The sequence below is a fragment of the Citrus clementina genome, unplaced genomic scaffold (assembly GCF_000493195.1).
Source record: "Citrus clementina cultivar Clemenules unplaced genomic scaffold, Citrus_clementina_v1.0 scaffold_5, whole genome shotgun sequence".
Taxonomy (NCBI): Eukaryota; Viridiplantae; Streptophyta; class Magnoliopsida; order Sapindales; family Rutaceae; genus Citrus; species Citrus x clementina.
The window spans coordinates 40,122,293-40,143,871 of NW_006262201.1; the positions used below are offsets into that span (position 1 = coordinate 40,122,293).

The following is a 21,579-nucleotide window of genomic DNA, read 5'->3' on the forward strand; positions in this document are numbered from 1 at the left end:
AGATAGGTAATGGCAAATCTTTCTTTTTGTCATAGTTGTTGTTGTTGTCAATTGACAAATCACGTATGGTCAGTAATAGCCCTCGACAAAGATGCCGCCAGCTGGACAGGGGACAGCCTGCCCTCCCGCCGGTCAAACCGGGTGATGCCGTAATAAACAATTAATAAAAAAAACTAGTCATATAAATTAAATAATGAAAATTATTTATGCACTATCACTGTTTTATCTTTTAAAAATTATAAAATTTATAAATGTAGTTAAAAGATCATTATTCATCATAAAAGTTAAAAGTCTGTTCAACGAATTTTTTTGTCTGTCTATAATTGTGCTTCTTTTATAATTTTAAATTTCGTTACTTTTGAATATATGATTATTTTTGCTTAGATTTTTAACGGATTCTAATAGTATTAGTAATAAAATTGTTGATTAATATAAATTTAAAAACATAGGTGATGTATAAAATATATCAATTTTTTTATAATTAATATACATATGACAAAATAAAAATGGTAAAAATATAATTTTTCAATTAATAATAATGTTAGTGTACACCTTCAACTGTTTTATTGTTTATACGCCAAACACCACCTCTTATCATTTTATTTTTCGTCTACTGTCGGTGAAATTGGTGATGAAATAAAATTAGTAACTATGAAATTGGTAAATAAATTGACAGAAAGCATGAATGCTTTGGTAAATTGAGTTAAGGGCCTTAAATATGTTAGTCAGATGAGGAGACGAGTGTCTTTTACTCCGCCATCACATGTGACCTGACTGAAACACAGTCGTCGTGCAGTTAATTTCAGATCTAATGTTAGGTTGGTTGTGTTTTTCTAGAGTAGATTGAGGACCCAACCCAACCGTGGGTTTTTATTTTCTTTAAGAGTTCTGACACTCGACGCGTTCAACAGAAATCTTCAATTATTTTTTTGAACCAAATATGGACCAGTTTCTTGTAGGGGTGGGTAAAAAAATCGTAGTGTTAAAAAAATCGAATCGAACCGACGGTTTTTTTTAATTCGGTTCGGTTTTTATTTTTTAAAAAAACCAAATACCGTTTGTAAAAAAATTCGAAATGTCAGTTCGTTATTCGGTTCACTTAGCTGAATTGAAAAACCGAATTATTTTTTGATTTTATTCAAATCAAACATGTGTTATTTCTCTTTATAATATTATGATTATGTTTATATAGATGGAGTATTGGAGTTTGGCTATGTATTTTGAAATTTTAATATTTCATATTTTGAGAGTATCTTATTAATAGTTAGTAAGATATTAGTGATAAAATGTGTTTTGAATACTTTGTATTTATTGTTAATATTTGTAATAAAATTAGGATAAATTAATTATTGAAAAAAATTATTACATTCATGAGGCTCAATAGGCTAAAAATTTAAAAATTCAAAATAGGCCCAATAGACCCAGAACTGAAAAAATCGAACCGAACCGAACCGATCCGAAAAGAACTGTTTGAGTTCGGTTCTTTTTATAAAATAACCGATTTAAATCGGTTCTACTTAATTTCGAATCGAATCGAACCGTGCCCACCCCTAGTTTCTTGTAGGAATGGATTGTCGAAGGTGGAATGTGAAACTACATAATTAATCTACATAATTTTCTGTTTCATAATACTCATGTAATTTAATTTCAAATGAAAAAAAAAAATCAATGCAATGTTATTGTACGATTAACCCTACAAATTAAGGGGCGCACTCATTTTCTATTTTACAAGAACAAGAAAATATTTAAAAAAAAAAAAGTGTTTGGTAAGCCTCATAAACGATGACCTTTTTTATTTTTAAGAAAATAAATCATACCCCTTTTACAATATTGACAAAACCAGGTTAGAAAACGTAGAATTTTTGTTCACTTCATTTATGGAAGCCATCACCACTTTTATATATAATTACATGCCGATTGTGTGTCCTGCTCTGCCAGTACTGCCCTTTTCCTCTCTTGTTCATTTTGTTTCTTGTATTGACGTAGAAATATAATTGCTAGTGGATCTATTAAATTATGTATCTATATATATATTCACTATATTTTAATGTTCCTATATTTTTAGAGAAACAACCTTTCATTTTTTCAATTTTCAAATACTAATCATATCTATATTATTAAATAAATACAAAAATATCAATTTAAAAAATACATTACCAAACACACCCTTCAGTATTTAAATAAATCCAACTTCCAAATTAGACTTGGAAGATAAAAAGTATAATTTTTCCCTACAAATTTGATTCAATGGTTCTACAAGATGATAAATGAACGTCACAGATCATCATCCCAAGAATGTGAGAGACCCTTTTGGTCATAAGTTGTTGTCAATCATATTTCATATTTGAACTCCCTAGTTCCACATCTCCTAACAAACTCCACATTTGTTTTATTTTTATTTTATTTTATTTTTATCAACAGTCAATGCTCACAAGATCAAAGACGAACTCCCTGTCTGAATGCAATGTTCAAACGTAAGATCTCTCCATAACTTACTATTTGTTCACATGAAATTCGTATGTTTGGATTGTAATCGCTAAAGTTGTTGACGAGAGCAGATGAGGCAGAGCGCTCACAATTGCATAACGTTGTCAATTTTTTTTTAAAAAAAAAAAATTGAAAAAATTACAGAGAGAAAGATAGGGTAGTGGTTGTATGACTACGGACCCAATTCGAGGTAGCTGGACTGACAACACATCTGAGTCCCAACCGGTGTTCAATTCCAGTTAAAGAACCTCTTTCAGTAGACTTGACGCACCGTCACTTTGACAGACTCGCGCTGGCTACCGTGTGGAAGCCCTTGCTAATTTTGTATACACACCGAGTAACTTGTGTCTGTTTATGTGACATCTGGTAACAAGATAAGAAAATGTTCCAAATAGGGGGGTAAAAGGAAAAAAAAAAGAAAAAAAAAAGAAAAAAAGACAGTTTGATTATGGTCATTTCAGTTATCATCTATATTCTCTCTTGGTACGAACACTATAGCATTTGCTCACACTCTGATGATACAACCAGCCAATCAATCATAAGACATATGAAATAGTAGGCTAAACTGTACACTAGATAACTCCATCGACAACAGCAACGGTCAACATTCACAAAATACTGATACCAGTTCCTCCATATGCTCTCTCTCACCCCCACGTGAACCCAGCTGTTCATTGCTCTCTAACTGCCGTTCTATTGAAGTAAGCAGTTATTGCCTTCAGCCTACCATTCAAAAAGTTCTTCTCAACCTGGTAAGGACATAGGAATACAATATGATTACCGAACAACATCAATGATATTTTAAATTTTGACTAAAGCAATGCATACTTTAAACCGCTCATTCATAAGTACACAAAAGAGTCTAATCTGAGGAATTGGTAGATTACACTTCAAGAATTTCCAGGGGAGGAGTATGTATCTCCATACAATGATGTTTAAGAAGTAAAAACTGCTGTCACTACTGTACTCAAAAAGTATCATAGCCTAAATGATTAAAACTTAAATAAAGCCTTAACTACCATTTTAGATGGGGCAATGCAAAGGGGCTGACGCCGCCACCTCTTACTAATCCAAAATATGATCCAACACTATTGTCTCATGGATAACTAAGCATCAAATTTTAGGTCACCGCACACTCCCAGCCCATCAATTACCCATCTGTTGATGAGGAATAGGATAACTACAGTCTGACTAGCCCCGTAAAAAATCATTCATACCTCCTTATGTTTTATTCATTTTTTTTTTATGATAATAGACTTTTTATTTTGTTTTTAAGTATGTACCTAATTCAAAATTGTATATATATATAGACACACAACCCCCCCCCCCCCCCCAACAAATGTATGCATATATATATATATATATATATTCAATTGAAGTGAGTGACTCATTTTATAAAATGATTAAATTATATATTTATTGAATAAATTAAAATCATTAGGCGACTAAAATGTTATTACTGCTTTAACTTATTATAAAAAAGTTCTAATTAAAAGTAAAGTATATGAATATCCTACAACATTATCACCAATATTATAGTAAAACTTTTTTATAGAGATACTCTATATAAGAATAACATTCATGTAATTATAAAAAATTACAGTCTTCATTTGGGCCAATAATAAATAGGAATAAATTTCGCATTATAATAATTTTCTAGATTCCCTCTTAAGAAATTGCCCTTCACTTAGTAATAATTATTTGTATGTTGTAAAAAATATATATGATTTATTATATTAAAAGTGTAAGATGGAATAAATATTTCTTCAAAAGTTGTTTGGGACAATGATTTATTATTGAGTCGTTACCAAATCCTTAGACAATATTTATAGAATTTACATTGAGAGAAAAATAGGAAAGATAATGCAAACATTTAAACTTTTAAAATAGCTTCGCATATTCCCAACACTACATAAATACAAATATTAATTTCTTAAAATTATGTCTATTTCTTTTTTCATTATCTATACATTGAATTTCATATCCTCAATTATTAATATAGTGCATACTTTATCTTTGTATCACGAGAACTACACAAGTCAAAAAAATAATTTTATAACTACACCTCTAATAAGTTATAACCTCCTCATAACAATTAAATTAGTTTAGTCCCAATATTATGACTATAGAGATATTTTAATATAAAAAGTTAAAAAAATAACATATAGTAGCAATTAACATTTTCATATTTTCATGGTTTATTTCCTTCACAATCATAATCACTCATTTTCTTTCCATTATATCAAATTATTTAAAGATTTCACATTCTCAATAATTTAAATTAAAAGGGATTTCAAAAATAATTTTTTCACGGTGCAATTTTAATAATATATATTATAAGCTTATTTATTTCATTGTTGTCAATCTTTTATTAGATATATATATTGTGCGAAGAGTTTTAATGTCGCATTTTTTTATTTGTGATTTCTTATTTCTTTATATGCACCCGCGTTCACATAAATATTGACAATAATTTTGTAAATTTGCCTAGAATAATAAAAAATTCTGGGTTATATATAGAACTGCGTGATGAATGTAATACTACCTCTAATGACCATGAAGGAACGGCAGATAAAGCCAATTCTGCCAATTGATTTAGATTGACGTTTCTTGGGAGAAACATGACAACTCTTGAGGCAATGCCCTTTGCACAGTCAAAGAGAGAATACCTGCACAAGTACATATCAGTGCGTTATGGACACAAGCTTTGTGAAAGGGGGCTAAATACGGAAACAAATAAAATGCATTGACACAAAATGTTTAGATAAAAAGGATATACCCATCACGAGGCTTAAGCATTGTCTGAATGTCATATGTCTTCACTTTAGCATAATCAGGACCACCCCAAGGAGGAGACAAAAAGACTGTATCAGCCTGCATCATTGAAAATTTAGATTCTGAAGAAATTAGATAAAAGAAATATTTTAGTGACCCTCATTTTTGATACACTGGTATCAAGTAGACCGATCCTTTTCTCCGGCCAAAAATATCATAATCATTTATAACCTTCCCTTTTCTAAGAATGATTCTAGATATGCTACTGATACTATGGAATTATATGAAAATTTAAAGTGGATTCTCAATCTCCATGGCACCATAAACATTTCTAAAAAACACTTGAAATTTAAGTTCACAAAAAACTGAACCAAAAACAAGACAGCAGATTGCAGATGAAGGGGAAAAGGATAAAAATATTAGCTCAAGGATTTTGTGGCACTCGACATACAAGAATAACAAAAACCAAAGAACACGGATAACAACACCATAAAAACTGTCAATGGTGACAATCGACATACAAGAATAACAAAAACCAAAGAACACTGATAACAACACCATAAAAACTGTCAATGGTGTTGATAAAGCTTTGATACCTTCAATGTTGGAGCTAAGGTGAAAAAGTTCCCCAGAACGAAATCTATCTCGTCAAGGACTCCATAGATGGTTGCGTTATGACATGCATAATCAATTTTCTTCAGATCAATATCAATTGCAACAACATGTTTGCTCCTGAGATAGAAAATAAAGCAAACATCAAGAGCAGACATTTGGTCGATGCAGCAAAAGCACTATGTCCACAGTTAAACATCCTTGAAATGAAAATAAAACAGGTTTCCCTTTCACATATGAATAAGCTGAATATTCTTCATAAACTGCACCCTTACAAGTGACATTAAAATTGTTTCGACTGTTGCCAGGTTACTGCTAGACCATCAGACAAGTTCATATATGACTGATCAAGCAGTTGAAGTGAAAGAAACAGTCAGAATAGAGTATCCAACGAAATAAAGCATGGTAGATTTATGCAGTGAATATTCCTGGATGCAACATAAATTTTGGGGAGGGTGATAATAGGCATAAACATCCAGAAGACCAGATATGTTAAAAACTACTACAATCATACAGTCTTATTCAAGATACAGAGTGGTTTAAGTAACATTAGAGAGTGTAAGTAACATACCTCCGAGCAAATTGTATGGCATTCCCACCAACTCCAGTAAAACAATCGACTATGATTCCACAACCACAACGGACCGCATGATGCCGAGCTATGGGCTCGGGTGTGACAGAAAACCATCCTTCCTCGTCCATTCTTATACCATCATCAAATCTAGAAAATAATAAGTATCTCTGACACCAGTATTTGCTGATGTTGGAAGGAAACTCTTCAATCAACCCTTGAAGTTGAAGCTCTGCAAAAGCAGTACAAAGTCATGTTTAAATTTTCGGTTTGCAATATACCAGACAAGTAAGCAACTCACTGCTGCTTATATTTAGTACTTCATGTCTATATACAGATGAGAGCAGAGGAAAATTGAGGACACGAACCTTCATTTGCATTAGTCAATTTCCTTAGTGCACGTCTTCGTCTCGCTTTCTTTTTTCGTTTGGTTGTGGAAGGGTCAAGTTGGACATCCAATTTATCCATTACAGAATCCATTGATCCTAGCTGTATAGCGTCACCATCGGAAACTGCTTCAGTGAGTGCACTGGTCAAGCTGCAATAAGAATCGGATGTCAATAGCTAGAACAATGAAGCTTTATTTGGGTGGTCTAACTGAGAATCTGAAATGGGGAAGCCAAGATCATGCTTCTTTTTTCTACCTTTTATCATCTGATACCTGAAAGGTTGCATCATGACTGCATTGCATATGGCTACTGAGTTCATCAAGACCAAGCTTCACTTTGTTCTCCTGGCTGTGAAGAAATTAAAAAGAACTAAAAAATCATTTTGAGGAAAAGAGGAGAGAGAGAATGAAGTAAGCATAAGGAAGACAAGTTACCTGTGGCCATGCTCCTGAGCATCTGACAACAAGCATATGGGATCACTTGAGCTTTCAGTGACCACATGAATTCCATCAGGGTGATCTGAAGAGTGGCTTATCATTGGTACAGTTATGTTTGACATTAAGTCATTAGCTGCTTGTACACATTGCACTGGTGGCTTCTCTAGTGGTTGATCTACTAGTCCATCACCATTGAAGGATGCCTCAAAGGACTTCACATTATTATCTGAAACACATAAATCTGCTGATTCAGAGCAGACACAAGAAATGGAAGGCCTAACAATCATTGCAGTCACCTCACCTGTCATGTCACTAGAGTTATCTGGATTGTCAATAAATGCAAGATGTTCCGCACCTGGGGGTGGGTTCCAAGTAGATACAAGAGTTTTAGTGTTGTAGAAGTAGTTCCTCATGTAGAAAGAGTCCCAATACACATTCCAATCCCCAAAAGCATCAGTGCAATCATAACTGCCAACTTCATCATAGTTGGTCAATTCGTAGCTCGAGGAATCCAAAACTGAGTCAGCTACCAGTGGCTGCTCAGCACTGTTACTTTTGCACAAACCCTCACATTCTTTATCACAATCTGCCAGTAATGACACTTCTCGGCAGTCGCAGTCCATAAAATGTCCACCATTCTCTTTATCACCATTATAAGTATATACAGTTTCCAAATCGCATCCTGGAGCTACAGCTGTTAATGTAGTTGAACTCGCCATGTCTTTGGACATATCATCGCCATCGTGTACAATGTCGCAGTACCGATCATCATTTGACACAAGATCAGATATCCCATCACCAATTTTTTTCTTGAGAGTACTACCAGAAATCCAACCAGGACATTCCAAATCTTCTCCTTCACCTAAGGGGCGTTTGGATTCACTGACATCCACTGCAACATCATAGGGAGATAATTCATTTTGGCCCAGTATTGACATGCAACATAAAGAACTTCTTGTTCTATCATTGAAAACAGTAGGAAATACTGTCTCCACCTCGCTCACTTTGGACAATTCTTCCGCTTCATCCTTAGTTTCATTACAACAGAAAGAACTATTCATGTGTGTAGCCTTCCCATTTTTTCTGGTCATGCCATTCCTCTTCTGAAAAATTGTCAATGGGAGAGAAAAAAGGTCAAAGACTGGAATAATTGGACAATGACAAAATATTTCAACTCAATAAATAGAAGTCCTTTTTTACTTTTTTTTTTTCTCTTTTTTCTCTCATTGCCATCATCTAGAGATATATCCCTTATGCAGTTATACTCTTACATCACCAACTTCTATGTCTCTTCTATAAAGAGAAGAAAGAAAACAAGGGTAAGTGCACTCAAATGTCAACATTCTAATATCCTTAACCTCAAACTTTAAGCCCTACAAAGATGCTCTGATCTCGCACATAAAACAATAGCTCTCAGTTTGATGATAACTGTATTATCAGCAATCATAAATGGAACAATCTACTATTAGCTACATAGACAGCCCCCTTGTTCATGACCGAATTCACAACTATTTCATACACTACCTAGCAGACCATTTCACAGACACAGCCAATCATTTTTCCAAGAAGGAGAAGGGGAAAGAGAGAGAGAGAGAGAGAGAGAGAGAGGCTTCTACAAAATGAAACAAACATAGATGTGTCAATCACAACAGAGCAAGTGCAATCCATGAGAAAACCTCAAACCCAAACCCTTACAAATATGTTGCTTCAAGCAGAATAAAGAAAGTAAGATATCCGGTTACCTCCTTGTTAGTTTGGAAGGAAAGGGGAAGACCCAATTCATTCATCTGTACAAACAATTCTACATCCTCAGGTAAATAATTAGAATCTGCAAATATAAAGGGACAATGACTTTTAAGTTATTAAGACATGAGATCAAGGACAAAATGTAATGGAGGACTAGTGAAACACTCGCCAAAAGCAGTAGAAACAATGTTTGAGCTGGCATCATCAACATCTTCACAAAATTTCTGTGTACAAAACCAAAAATAGTTTCAAATTATTACCAAGTTAAAAGGGCTTTTAATCAGTTAAATGCATGCTACTTTATAGCAGGGATGCTTACGGTTACAGAGGGTTCTGGTTCTGGAGTCTTCGGCCAACCGTCGTCCCTTTGGAGCGAAGAAACAAATAAATGCACAATTGGTTAAAGAGCGTAATGAAATCGAAATACAGTCTTCATGAAGCTTGTTAAAGAGCAAAAGAGAAAGAGACACACCATAAATAAACTTCGGTGAGCTTGAAGAGAGAACCGAGAGTTTTAATAGCGGAAGCTTCAGTTTCGTGTTCTACACTGTCCATTTGGTGAAGCCGCGAAAGCCAAATCCTTCTTTGGGCAGACTCGGTAAAAACAACGGGACTTCTCCTCAATCCCGCTTTCGCACGCTTTTTCTCAGTTTTCTGCACCGCCAAACGACCCCGTTTTATTGATAAGTTTTTCCACCAAAAAAGGTGACAAAAATATCACCAAAAATAGCAGTTTTTTTTCTTAATATTGATGATATTGATACGTGTATTTTATTTTTTTTAAAAAAAGGTATTGATATTTTTTTCTTAATAAATTATTGTTAGCAAACCCAATTCAATCTTTGTCCAATTAGCAATTTTCTATTATTAGGTACGTAATTTATATAATTATTTATGAGTGCTGTGATATATGATTTTTATTTTTCTATAGATATTGTCACTGTAACGAATAATAATAATAATAATAATAATCGCTCAACAATTAAACAAAAAACTCAATGTTAAATAAAAATGCCGGTTACTAGCGGCAGGCAATTAGGCAAGGCTACTAAAAACCAGCAGTCAGGGTTCATGGAGCACTGACACTAACAGTAAGCCGGATTCGTTTGGAGGGAAAGTAAAAACTGAAGAGAATGGAAGACGGCGAGATAGAAGAGGAAGGAATGGTGGTAGATGTTGACGGAGGAGGAGACGCACCGTTAACAAACTCGCCGAGCAAGACACAGATATCGGCTTACGAAATGCTGAGAGACACCAAATCGTCGATTGAAGAAATCGTATCGGAGATGATAACAATCAAAAGCGAAAGCAAACCAAAATCTCAACTAAGAGAACTCGTCACTCAAATGTTTATCAATTTCGTCACTCTCCGCCAGGTCATCTACCCCTAGGGTTTTGCTCTTTCATTGACTAAAAAAGAAAATTAAGCTTAATTTATTTGATTTTATTCATGTTTTTTAGGTGAACCGTACGCTATTAGTAGAAGAAGACCGGGTGAAAGCCGAGACGGAACGGGCGAAGGCGCCGGTGGATTCCACGACTCTGCAGCTGCATAATTTGATGTATGAAAAGAGTCATTATGTTAAAGCAATTAAAGCGTGCAAGGACTTCAGGTCTAAATATCCTGACATTGATCTCGTGCCCGAAGAAGAATTTCATCGTGACGCACCAGAGAAGATTAAAGGCTCCAAATTGTCTAATGACATCTCACATGATCTCATGCTCAAGAGGCTCAATTATGAATTGCACCAGGTAACTCATAGCCCTAGAATTTGGCACCTTTAAAAAAAAATTAGAAGTACTTATCACTGATGTATTGTGCAATATCAGCGGAAAGAACTGTGCAAGCTTCATGAGAAGCTAGAACAACATAAGAAAAGTTTACAGGAGATGATTGCAAATCGGAAAAAGTTCTTGTCGAGTCTTCCTTCACATCTTAAGTCTCTGAAGAAAGCATCGTTGCCAATACAGAGCCAATTAGGGGTTTTGCACACGAAGAAAATAAAGCAACTCAACTCAGCTGAGTTACTTCCACCACCTCTCTATGTGATTTACTCACAGTTTACAGCACAGAAGGAAGCATTTGGTGATAATATAGATCTAGAGATAGTTGGAAGTTTGAAAGATGCTCAAGCTTTTGCCCGCCAACAAGCAATTAAGGACACTGGTAATCAATAGTTCTACTCTTCAGCTGTTAATAGCTGGAAAATTTCCTGGCAATTTTTTAATGAAATTAACCTATATTCCAAATTGTAGTTATAAAACCTTGAAATGATGCCATTTAATGCCTTAGTTTAAGCCTACAAAAAAAATAAATGCTGTATTAACTGTAGAAGTTTTGAAGAAACCCAACACGCAGTGGCTGGCTTGGAAAGCTTTTATCATCATAAAGTTTAATTCCTTTCTTGGCCTTTTTGATTTTTCTTTCAACCTTAGTGTCTGGGATAGTTTTACATTTCATACATGTTTTGACTGTGACTTCTCTATTCTTTTTCATTAGCAATAAAATTGAATAGCATTAGTTATAATGATCCAGGTATATCTACTAATGTTGAGAGCTCCAAGTTAGAAGATGATGCACCAGATGAGGAGGATGATGGCCAGAGAAGAAGAAAGCGGCCAAAGAGAGTTCCAAGCAAAGAGAGTCTTGACCAGGCAGGAGTACATCAAGTTCATCCACTTAGAATAATCCTTCATATATATGATGATGAGGCCTCCGATCCCAAATCTGCAAAACTCATCACCTTGAAGTTTGAGTACTTGTTCAAATTGAATGTTGTATGTGTTGGAATTGAAGCGTCACATGAAGAAACTGAGAAAGATATCTTGTGCAATTTATTTCCTGATGACACTGGTCTTGAGCTTCCTCACCAGGTATGAGGGTTTCTTTTGCTTGCCTTGGAAGTCTTGATCATTTATCGATGAGCTAACTTTCGACTCATGCTTCGTAACATTTTCCCTTAGTAAGATATTATTTTTTTCTGGATGATGATGCAGTCAGCCAAGCTCTCTGTTGGTAATACCCTGGTATTTGATGAAAAGAGAACTTCGCGTCCATACAAGTGGGCCCAGCATTTGGCAGGAATTGATTTCTTACCGGAAGTCTCACCATTGCTTGCTAGTCGTGAAACTTCTAATAGTGAGACTGTTAAAAGTGATGCAGTTGTATCTGGCCTAGCACTATATCGCCAACAGAATAGGGTACAGACAGTTGTGCAACGAATTCGCTCTCGGAAAAAAGCTGAGCTGGCTCTTGTGTGAGTCACTGTTCTGTAAAATTGGAGTTCTGTATCATGAAGGGAAGACCAGAAAATCAATAGGAAACAATTTAACATCTTGTGTTCAAATCTGAGCAGTAGCTCTCAAGTTTTGTTTACTTGGCTAGGACTGCTATTCGAATTTTTAAATAATGAAAAGTGTCTAGTACTTTAATTATATCATTTTTTGGAACACCTATCTTCTATGCCTGTTTATTGCATGTGTGCTTATTGTCGCTTGGAGAACCTTTTCCCTTTTTTTGGTAGCTCTCTTGTCTTGTTTGTTTTGTCCTTGTGGTAAGGTAAGCTTTATGTTGAAAATTTTGGTATTCTTTTATGGTTTACAGGGAACAGCTTGATTCACTTATGAAGCGTAAATGGCCTACTTTGAATTGTGAACGAGTTCCATGGGCTTTGCATACCCCACTATGCAATTTGTATAGCTGGTCTATTGTAGGCCCTCCACCTGAACAAACTTCCTCTTTGCCCACCATTGATACAGAGCCAGCTCAGGAATATCTAGACGTTAATATGGATGGAAGATCTGGTACTTCTAAAGAAGACCTAGAGAGTGCAAGGGAAGATGGGGAGCTTCCTTCTCTGTTTCAAGCTGCATCTGTTGGAAATGATGTTAAACTAACACATTCAAAAGGGTCTAATTTAGACCATTCCAGGCAGCTTGCTTTAATTTCTAAGAGCATTATTTCTCCTGCTGCTAAGGCAAGGTCTCAAAGTTTCAAAAAACATGATGATGATTCAGATCTCTTGCTTGACATTGATAGTGAACTGGATGAACCTGCACAAATTCAGACAGAAGTAGTCAATGCTGCTTCCATTCATCACTCTGAGACAAATGAAAAGTCATGGGTGGATTGTGGGGTTAAGGAATTCACTCTTGTTTTAAACCGAACAATGGATGCAAATAAGAAGAGTGTAAATTTAGAAGCTAAGGTTTGTAGATTCTCTTTTTTCTTGCATTTTGCTCATTCTTTTGGCATTTAAAAAAAATAATTAAAGATGCTTTTCTGCTAAATGGCAGATCAAGATCAGTACTGAGTATCCTCTTAGGCCTCCGCTTTTTGCTGTGAGTCTTGAGAACGCTGCTGGAGTACATGAGCATGGGGATGATTATTCTGAGTGGTTCAATGAGCTTCGTGCCATGGAAGGAGAGGTTAGTGATTGATTAGATGGGAAAAGCTGTCAACAGTAAATTTAAGACATGATAGGTTGTGGGAATTTTTTCATTGAATGGTATTAAAACTAATTGCAGTTAATCAACAGTAAATTTCAGACAAGTGATGAATCAGAGTATTAGACCATAATATTCTTGTTTTTAACCATTTAATTGAGGGTAGCTTTTGGTGAAAACACTTATATCCAGTAGTTTATGATGGGTTCTGTGATGTCTCTGTACTATAAGTTGGTTTACTCCGATGTCATAGCTTTTTGTCAATAATTTTTTCAACTGAGAAGATGATCCCTTTTCAATGGAATTCTATCATTGTTATCCGTTTCCTTGCTTGCACCTACTTATATTTATGTTCTTAAACAGCCCATGCAAAATTTTCTGCTATATTTTCACATTTTAATCTTGTATCATGTAGGTCAATCTTCACATGGTAAAGATGGTACCTCCTGATCAACAAAATTACATCTTAGCTCATCAAGTCCGTTGTCTTGCAATGTTGTTTGACTATTGCGTAGATGCGGCGTCCCCGTCTTCCCAAAAGAGGAAAAGTACTTATGTGCTTGATGTTGGTTTATGTAAGCCTGTTAGTGGTAGGCTTCTCGCCAGATCATTTAGAGGAAGGGACAGGAGGAAGATGATATCCTGGAAGGATATGGAGTGCACTCCTGGCTATCCGTACTAGTAGTTGAGTTTTGGAACCGAAGACGACAGTGCCTACGGTACTCCCACTAATGTTACATTAGGTTTAGAAGAACTTTCTAAGGTACTCTTGCCGTCGTTATGTTGAGCAATGACATTGTGCAACAGAATATTTGAGTCGTTCTCCTCCCCCCCCCCCCCCCCCCCCCCCCTCCCCGCTATTTTAGTAGTGAATCTACAACTTGACCTGTCCCACTTGATGTTATTTATCAAGACTAAAACCGTTGATTTGCTTGCATGTTGTTGAACTTTCAGGTCTGAATCAGATAAACTACATATTTAAGTGTTTGCCGAGGTCTCATCAGTCGTAAAGCATATGTATAATACTCATGGACATGCACAATTGGTACTTTGGCAACAAAAGGATGCTGTATCACTATATGGTTGAGAGGATATGGTTAACATCCCACGTAAGAAAGCAAAAGGTTTTCATATCATCCGAAATCTTGGAGAGATTGGTGGAGTTTTTCAATTTGTCAGCTTGAAGCAAATTATGTACCAGTATCATTAGTCAACCAATATTGCTAAGGATCTAACTTCTATTGCCTGTGATTTATGCTCCTCATCTATTCTTTCTTCGATAGTAAAGGCACAGGATTCTTGAGCAACTTTAATGGGTCTTGTGGATCTCTCATTCCTCCGTCGATCAAGTTAGAAATAACTAGTTCGAATCCCACCAAATTGCACTTTCCGATTAAGTCATGAAATTGTATAATCTGCTAGAACTGTAGCATGACCGAAGCCTACTTTGAATAAAATGCTCCAAGCCCACTTTACACTAGAATGTAGTGTTAATGCAAATTTGTACTCTTAATTAGAGCTGGTAAAAGGGGTCATCAGGTCGTGTTCGTGTCGTGTCAAATTTAGGTCGACTTAAATCCGACCTATTTAATAATCGTATCAAAATATTAAGACCCAAACCCGATACGGAAAAATAATCGGATTACCCAATAACCCGTTTAATATTTATATATTGAATAAAAGTTACATTAAATATTTACATATTATCATACATACGTATGTACATACATATATATATAATTTATCGATATTATAAAATATACATATCTACTAATATATTACACATTTATACTGTTGAAGTTTTAATTATATATATATAATATTATATATCAATATTATAAAATATACATGTCTATCAATTTTGACACATTTACACTATTGAAGCTCTAAATGTATTTAAAATTTTATAAATAAAACATTATTTATATTCACCCTTTTAAAGAATAAAAAAAAAATCATCTCTAATATTTGAGTTTTAATGATAAGAATATGTAAATTATTTTTAAATAGAAAATATAATCGGGTCATTAATCGATAAATGGGTCAAGAATTTTAACCCAAACCCGATACGAAAAAAAATCGTGTTAACACAAACCCGACCTATTTAATCATCGTGTTAAATTTAACGACCCATACCCATTTATTTATGTCGTATTCGTATTGGATAATCGGATCGTGTCAAATTTTACCAACTTTACTCTTAATAATGCGAGTAGAAAGGTCGCCCACCCCGACCACAACGGACGCCAAGTTTCCGGGTTAGACCTTCAATTTGAAAGAATTTCGGAAAAACAATAAAATAAGCAAACTTCTCCTGATGTACCGCTTCACATCCACCTGTCGGACAGCATATGTCGGTGAAAAGAAATCGCAAACATTCCTAGACACAGTAAACAAGAAGCTGCAATACAGAAAAATGTTTCGAGAAACGATAAGTTAACGATCTGGACAAGCTCTGAAATATATGTCAAACGACAGATAACTAAGGGCCAAATATTTTGCTTCTCTTCTCCTAGCCAATCATGATGCTCGGAAGAGAGGCTAATATTGGAAGATAAAAAAACTACAGCACACTACAATATTATTCTCTTTAATCTACAACTGAACCAAGTGTCTGCCTCAAAATATGTACAGCCAACCACTAGCATACATTATCTTCAAGCACAAAATCACAAGCCCGCCCTTTCCACTTTACCATGGACCAGTCTGTGTCCGTCTCAAGCACCGTCTCTTGCCTCCCTGTTGCATATTCATCATCTCCAAGACCTGCCATTGAATGAATACAGACTTTTAGAGTCACTCAACTTCAAATCCGTAAATTCATTAAAGAATACCAAGAAACTGCATTGTTGTCATATCTGAGAAAGAGAGAAACAAAGACAAAAGGTTTGTGTTTGTGTGTTTACAAGAGAGATTTTTCGGATAAATGGAAAAAGAACAAGGAAAATAACTTTTTTTACCTGATTTTTCTGCATTTCCATCATTTCATCCTGCAGTAATGAAAGTACAGTAAATGAGAATTAGCAGACAACTTACCACAGCCATTAATTCCAAGTGCACGCGTGTATGCACATTGTGTACACATGAAAATGAAACCTACCTGTTTCTTCCGTAATTCTTCGTTCTCTTCTTTTAACTTTGCAACTTCTGCTTCCAATTCCATAGTATAAGCCTAGCACAAAAACAAAAAAGAAAATAAGACAAGCATTCATCACACATCCTGAGACAACAAAAGAACACAAATAATTTCATCATTGAATAGAGTAATTTCTGTTGCCTCTCTATTTTGCTTTATCCAAAGGAGCAATCAGCTAAAATGTTAAAAAGTTAATCATCCTCTTAATTGATGTCGACACAATACAACTATTGCCGGATTTTATGTTCCTCAAACAATGTTCCATTACCTTGCAACAACCTGGATCCTTAAAACTTCTCATGACCTTGACTTCTCATAATCTTTCATCTCTGATCATGTCAGGTTGCTAGCACATTATCATTCTGCTGCATAATCTTTCATGAAGTTTAGGATGCAGCATGTCCATAGATGATAAAAGCAGAAGGTTAATGGCTAGCAAAATTTATGGAGCGGCAAGAAGAGGAAACTTGTCAATCACTTTTTATGCTCTTGGTGTCATTTATTTGTGTTTCTTTCGTTCTTCAATAATTATTTAATCCTGACCTCAAAGTAAATCTTTAAAGAAAGACAAGTTTCTCAACTGTTATAAACCTAAAGTTAATAAAGTTAGGCTGTTAGGCAGTACGAGTTTATCAAAAATGAATTTAAACAGACACCAACTATTTTTTCAGCAACAACTCCTAGTGCATATGATGGATATTTCAGCAATCGCATGACCATGAGAACATCAAGTAAGTCAAAACTCATGGGATTGTTCAAACAAACCGATAAGTAATCATTTCACATGTTCATTTAATTTAATCATGCATCATGGACTATCCAAATGCTCTATTAAGTTAACAGACAGCACTACCAGCATAAAAAGGTACAGCAGCAAACACCGAATCACTCAGATTTAAAGCCATAGGCATAAACAAATAGTAGATTATAAATATATCAAACAAAATTTTACCTGCTTACGAGCCCGAGACCTTGCAGCTGACTCTCTGTTCTTTATCATTCTCCTCTGCCTCCTCTCAACAACCTTCTCCACATTCCCATTGAATCTCCTCCCCCTTAAACTTCCATTGAACATGTAAGGAACCGGCGACACTGAAGAAGTATCCCCATTACTCTTCCCAATCCCATCTGATGACAACTGGTTTGCAGGAGACCCCGAAGAAACACCTACAGGAGGAGCTCCCAAACCAACCATTCCCATCCCTCCACCCTGAAGTGCACCACCATGAATCAAATTACCATTCATTGCCTGATCACCTACTCCCACAATTCCGCTCTTAATTCCTGGACTACTCTGTAAAGGCATCTGAGTAGCATACGCCATAGCAGGCTGCTTGGGAAATATTTGTGGCTGTTGTGGCTGTTGCTGTGTCTGCTGGTTATGCTGCTGCCGAGCCAGGGGATGTTGATTCATTCTAGCCCCATTAACATTCAAAGGCAAATTCGAAGACTGAATATTAATCTGATTACCAGTCTCCAAGTTACGATTTCCCATCAGACTTGCACCCTTACCCATCTGCTGAAACCCAATTCCCATTCCAGTATTATTAGCTGACCGTGATAAATCACCAAAAAGCCCACTATTACCATTAACCTTGCCACCAACACCACCACCAAACTGCAAATCCTCCCTAACAACGCCAGCTCTCACCAAAAACTCCTCCAACGTCATTTCCCCCAAAGTCTGCTGCCTCTGTGCCTGCGGCATATTATTCGGTCCTTGACCACCAACACCACTGCCACCAGCTATCCCATCCTTCAAACTATACTCCTTAGAAATATCTTTCCACACTTCATCCACAGTCTTCTGACTCAAAGTTCTTGGCAAGGTTAATGAACCTTGTCTTTGCAAACCATTAGTACAATCCGGTTGGTTTCCACTAGAAGAGGCTACCATATTCTGTGTTTCTTCAGCACTCCATATATTCTTTAACAACTCATCCATATTCATTGACCCAAAATCTTTACCCATCCCACCTACAGTATTTTGGAACTCCTCAAATGTTAACGAATACACCGATGATTGCCTTGTTAACGGAATATTCCCCGGCGGTTTACCGACGTCATTTGGTGGTTCGTTACTGAAGTTCTTGAAGTTGATGTTACTCCCCATTAGATGGGTATCTGAAGCAAACATTGATTAAAAGCTAAGAATCTTATACCCCAATGAAAATGAATCTGATGCACTTCACACTTCTAGTCCTCTTTTCAACTAAATTTCAGAATTCAAAAGCATAAACAATTAATATATCAAAACGCAGTTCAAAACCCTAACTGGATTACATAACAAATCGAGCAAAATTTGACAAAGAACGGATTATAGGAGATCAAACTATGCAGCATATTAAGAAGAGCAAACCTATAGCTGATTAATCAAACGAACTGCTTAATAACATTCTTATTTCAAAACTAAACAAGTAAACATACAATATAAAGAAGAGAGAGGAGTTCAATTACCTTCTGGATTTTTGCGCTTTTTTTCTCAGTGATTTTAATTTAATTAATGAAACTTTTTTGTCCCTTTTTTCCTCTCTTTTTATTTTTCGCAGGGGTAAATCCAGTGGCTTCTTTGGCTGCGTCTTGCTTCCTCCTTCTTCGCGTGTTAGGGCTTGCTCTAAGCGCCAAGTGTCGATTATCTCTACCTATTTTTTTGCTTTTAAGACATGCAGATTGGATTTTTAATCATTTTATATTTGCTTATGTTTATAATTACATTTGTAGTGGGCCAGCTGGCGTTTGCGACGTGGACCAATGAGGATGGGGTAGGAGGTACCGATTTGACGTTGCAGCCAATAATATTTTGCTACATGGGAGAATCTGAACGGCCCGCGTAGCGAGAAATGAGCAGTTGGATCCTGCGCTTTGCATGACTTTGTACTGTAGTGGTTGTTGGTTTGATAGTGCACTGACTGGAGCTGAGGAGCAAAATGCGCACTCGGGGTCAGAGGCGAGTCAGGGGCATTTTCGTCTGAATGGCGAACATTTTGTGAGCCCAATTAATCTATTACCTATCCGAATCGTGCGCGTGAAAACCGTGGAGACGACGCGACAAAAATCTTGAGATATTATCACTGGCGTCCGATTGGGCAAAAAGAATAAGAGCCATCGTTATTGGTCGAAAGTATCCCTATTTTTTAGGTCCATTTTATTGGATTTCACGTTTTTCCTCTTTTGGAACATTTACCGGCCGCCCTTACTATGTTCGCTAGTTTTACTGTTATTTAACACGAGGAACATCATATCTCCGGAAAAGTCTTCTGGCCTGCCTTTTTTAAAAGAATAATGATGACAACTTGAGTAATTAATAATAATTGTATTAATTTTATGAAGAAAACGCGAAAATGAAATATCCAAAAGAAAATATAAAGTTGAAAACAAAAACAATTTATGCAAACACTAACTCTTATCGTCAACTATGTTTATAATTGAAGTGACTTTCACATTTGTACATGATCCCTCAACGTTATATTTTTCATTGAGTTAATAGCAATTAAATTGGAAATCGGGTCTTTCAGTTCAATCATGGTACATGTCCACATGTAGGGGTAGGATTGTGTTGGGTTGGATTAGATTCATGAAACTTAACCCAACCCACTATTGATTAAGTTGAGAAAAAATCAACTTAACCCAATTAAAAAAATATATTCAACCCAAAACCAATCAAACTCTTAAATCATCAGATTGAGTTGGGTTGGGTTGAATTGATCAGGTTATTGAAATTAAAAATTAAAAAAATCAAAACATAGAAAAAGATTAAAAAAATTATTTGGTACTTAAAATTAATTCAAATAGTAAAAAAAAAGATAAAGTAATTCTCTATTATGATATTAAATGTTGTTCGTTGTACCTAAAAATTCACCAATAAACAAAGCGACAAAAATAAGGATTTTCTATTAACAAAAAAAAAACTATATGATATAATGTTTAAAAATTTGTCAACTTACTTTTAGTAAAAATTCAATTTGATTTCTACATTTTTGGATCAAGAGAATTCAATCAATGTCAAGTTTAACAAAGATAAATTAAAAATAGTCTTTTTTATAAAAGAATAAAAAGGGAGGTTGACAGTTGGCATTAATTTTACTATTATTTTCATTATTATTAGGTTGTGTTGGGTCATATGAGTTCATTAACAATTTAACATGAAATCAACTCAATCAAATTATTAATTAGCTTGAAAAAAATCAATGCAATCAACCCATCCAAATTTAGTTGCACGAGTTTGATTGGGTTGAATCTATTAGATGGGATTGGGTTTACCCACTCCTATCCACATGTGAGTTTTTAAATTTTGAGCAATTGATTTAAAAGTATAGATAGGGTGATTAGATAATTGAACACCAATGAATTGAAAAGATAATTTTCTTTAAACTTTAATAACGTTAGATATTTTAGCGCTTATTCTTATTTAGAGATTTTTCCGCTGATTGACATTAGTAAGTAAAGAAATTGTTATTGTTTATGTTTTGAAAGCCAAAATTTGGTGGTATTAAATTGATTTTGATCAAATTTTATGATGGTGGAACTTTGGAAGAAATCGATGGTGAATGTTGGTGGCGTGATGGTGAGAGCCGGGATACATATCAAGAGAAGCAGAAGGGTGGGGGGGGGGGGGGGGGAGGATGAAAAAAAGAATGCAAATAAAGAGAAACCGGTGATGTAATTATAATCTCAAATCTTTTTTTTTACACGTGGCCAACTATTTTTACCACCCATCCCATTACAGCCGTTGGATTTTTCTTCCATTCTATCTAACGGTAAAAACAAAATAGGGGTATGTTGCAACGGTTGCAACACGCCCCAAGTGAGTGTCCACAATTCCACGGACTAAAATTGCATAGTGCCCCAAAAAAACAATACCCACCAGTTATAACTATTTATCGTTAAATTAGGTGATTAGGATCCTTATCCATTTATATTGAAATGGTATAGACCCGTGAGAACATCAAACATCGATTATTGGATAATATCGTAGACAAA

At 35.3% G+C, this 21,579-nt stretch overlaps 3 protein-coding genes across 10 annotated transcripts; 1 reads left to right on the forward strand and 2 right to left on the reverse strand.

Moving 5' to 3' along the window:
- Positions 1-2,521: 2,521 nt before the first annotated feature.
- LOC18042827 lies at positions 2,522-9,641 on the reverse strand. 2 transcript variants are annotated; one of them, XM_024184935.1, is made up of 13 exons: positions 9,490-9,641; positions 9,337-9,382; positions 9,187-9,241; positions 9,014-9,099; positions 7,627-8,374; positions 7,269-7,497; positions 7,090-7,182; positions 6,814-6,983; positions 6,446-6,677; positions 5,859-5,994; positions 5,267-5,361; positions 5,033-5,156; positions 2,522-3,236 (listed from the first exon to the last, which is right to left on the reverse strand). In XM_024184935.1, the coding sequence occupies exons 1-13, from the start codon at positions 9,570-9,572 to the stop codon at positions 3,159-3,161; spliced, it is 2,175 nt and encodes a 724-aa protein (XP_024040703.1). In that variant the 5' UTR covers positions 9,573-9,641; the 3' UTR covers positions 2,522-3,158. The 2 variants fall into 2 exon arrangements, with proteins under 2 accessions (XP_024040703.1, XP_024040702.1); XM_024184934.1 differs by having other exon boundaries at positions 7,573-8,374.
- Positions 9,642-9,984: 343 nt separating this feature from the next.
- LOC18042861 (THO complex subunit 5A) lies at positions 9,985-14,928 on the forward strand. Of its 2 annotated transcripts, XR_002905340.1 has the most exons (9): positions 9,985-10,393; positions 10,479-10,769; positions 10,848-11,184; positions 11,554-11,891; positions 12,015-12,274; positions 12,622-13,225; positions 13,314-13,445; positions 13,879-14,226; positions 14,418-14,928. XR_002905340.1 is itself a non-coding variant. In XM_006434689.2 (8 exons), the coding sequence occupies exons 1-8, from the start codon at positions 10,151-10,153 to the stop codon at positions 14,143-14,145; spliced, it is 2,472 nt and encodes an 823-aa protein (XP_006434752.1). In that variant the 5' UTR covers positions 9,985-10,150; the 3' UTR covers positions 14,146-14,307. The 2 variants fall into 2 exon arrangements, 1 of the variants encoding a protein (XP_006434752.1); XM_006434689.2 differs by lacking the exon at positions 14,418-14,928 and having other exon boundaries at positions 13,879-14,307.
- Positions 14,929-15,865: 937 nt separating this feature from the next.
- LOC18041816 (ABSCISIC ACID-INSENSITIVE 5-like protein 5) lies at positions 15,866-19,537 on the reverse strand. 6 transcript variants are annotated; one of them, XM_006434693.2, is made up of 5 exons: positions 19,057-19,523; positions 17,552-18,723; positions 16,564-16,635; positions 16,424-16,453; positions 15,866-16,229 (listed from the first exon to the last, which is right to left on the reverse strand). In XM_006434693.2, the coding sequence occupies exons 2-5, from the start codon at positions 18,710-18,712 to the stop codon at positions 16,155-16,157; spliced, it is 1,338 nt and encodes a 445-aa protein (XP_006434756.1). In that variant the 5' UTR covers positions 18,713-18,723; positions 19,057-19,523; the 3' UTR covers positions 15,866-16,154. The 6 variants fall into 6 exon arrangements, 3 of the variants coding, with proteins under 3 accessions (XP_006434756.1, XP_006434755.1, XP_024039741.1); XM_006434692.2 differs by lacking the exon at positions 15,866-16,229 and adding an exon at positions 16,236-16,321 and having other exon boundaries at positions 19,057-19,530; XR_002905338.1 differs by lacking the exons at positions 15,866-16,229; positions 16,424-16,453 and adding an exon at positions 16,868-16,964 and having other exon boundaries at positions 19,057-19,536.
- Positions 19,538-21,579: the final 2,042 nt, after the last annotated feature.

Coding starts and splice junctions, on each gene's coding strand:
- LOC18042861 (XM_006434689.2), top strand. CDS start 10,151: ATGGAAGACGGCGAGATAGAAGAGGAAGGAATGGTGGTAGATGTTGAC. Junction 10,394..10,478: donor ATTTCGTCACTCTCCGCCAG/GTCATCTACCCC, acceptor CATGTTTTTTAG/GTGAACCGTACGCTATTAGT. Junction 13,446..13,878: donor TTCGTGCCATGGAAGGAGAG/GTTAGTGATTGA, acceptor TGTATCATGTAG/GTCAATCTTCACATGGTAAA.
- LOC18042827 (XM_024184934.1), bottom strand. CDS start 9,572: ATGGACAGTGTAGAACACGAAACTGAAGCTTCCGCTATTAAAACTCTC. Junction 6,678..6,813: donor ATTGACTAATGCAAATGAAG/GTTCGTGTCCTC, acceptor CTGCTTTTGCAG/AGCTTCAACTTCAAGGGTTG. Junction 5,995..6,445: donor GCCATACAATTTGCTCGGAG/GTATGTTACTTA, acceptor TTTCTATCTCAG/GAGCAAACATGTTGTTGCAA.
- LOC18041816 (XM_006434693.2), bottom strand. CDS start 18,712: ATGGGGAGTAACATCAACTTCAAGAACTTCAGTAACGAACCACCAAAT. Junction 16,636..17,551: donor GGTCTCGGGCTCGTAAGCAG/GTAAAATTTTGT, acceptor TTTTTGTGCTAG/GCTTATACTATGGAATTGGA. Junction 16,230..16,423: donor TGGAAATGCAGAAAAATCAG/GTAAAAAAAGTT, acceptor ATTCAATGGCAG/GTCTTGGAGATGATGAATAT.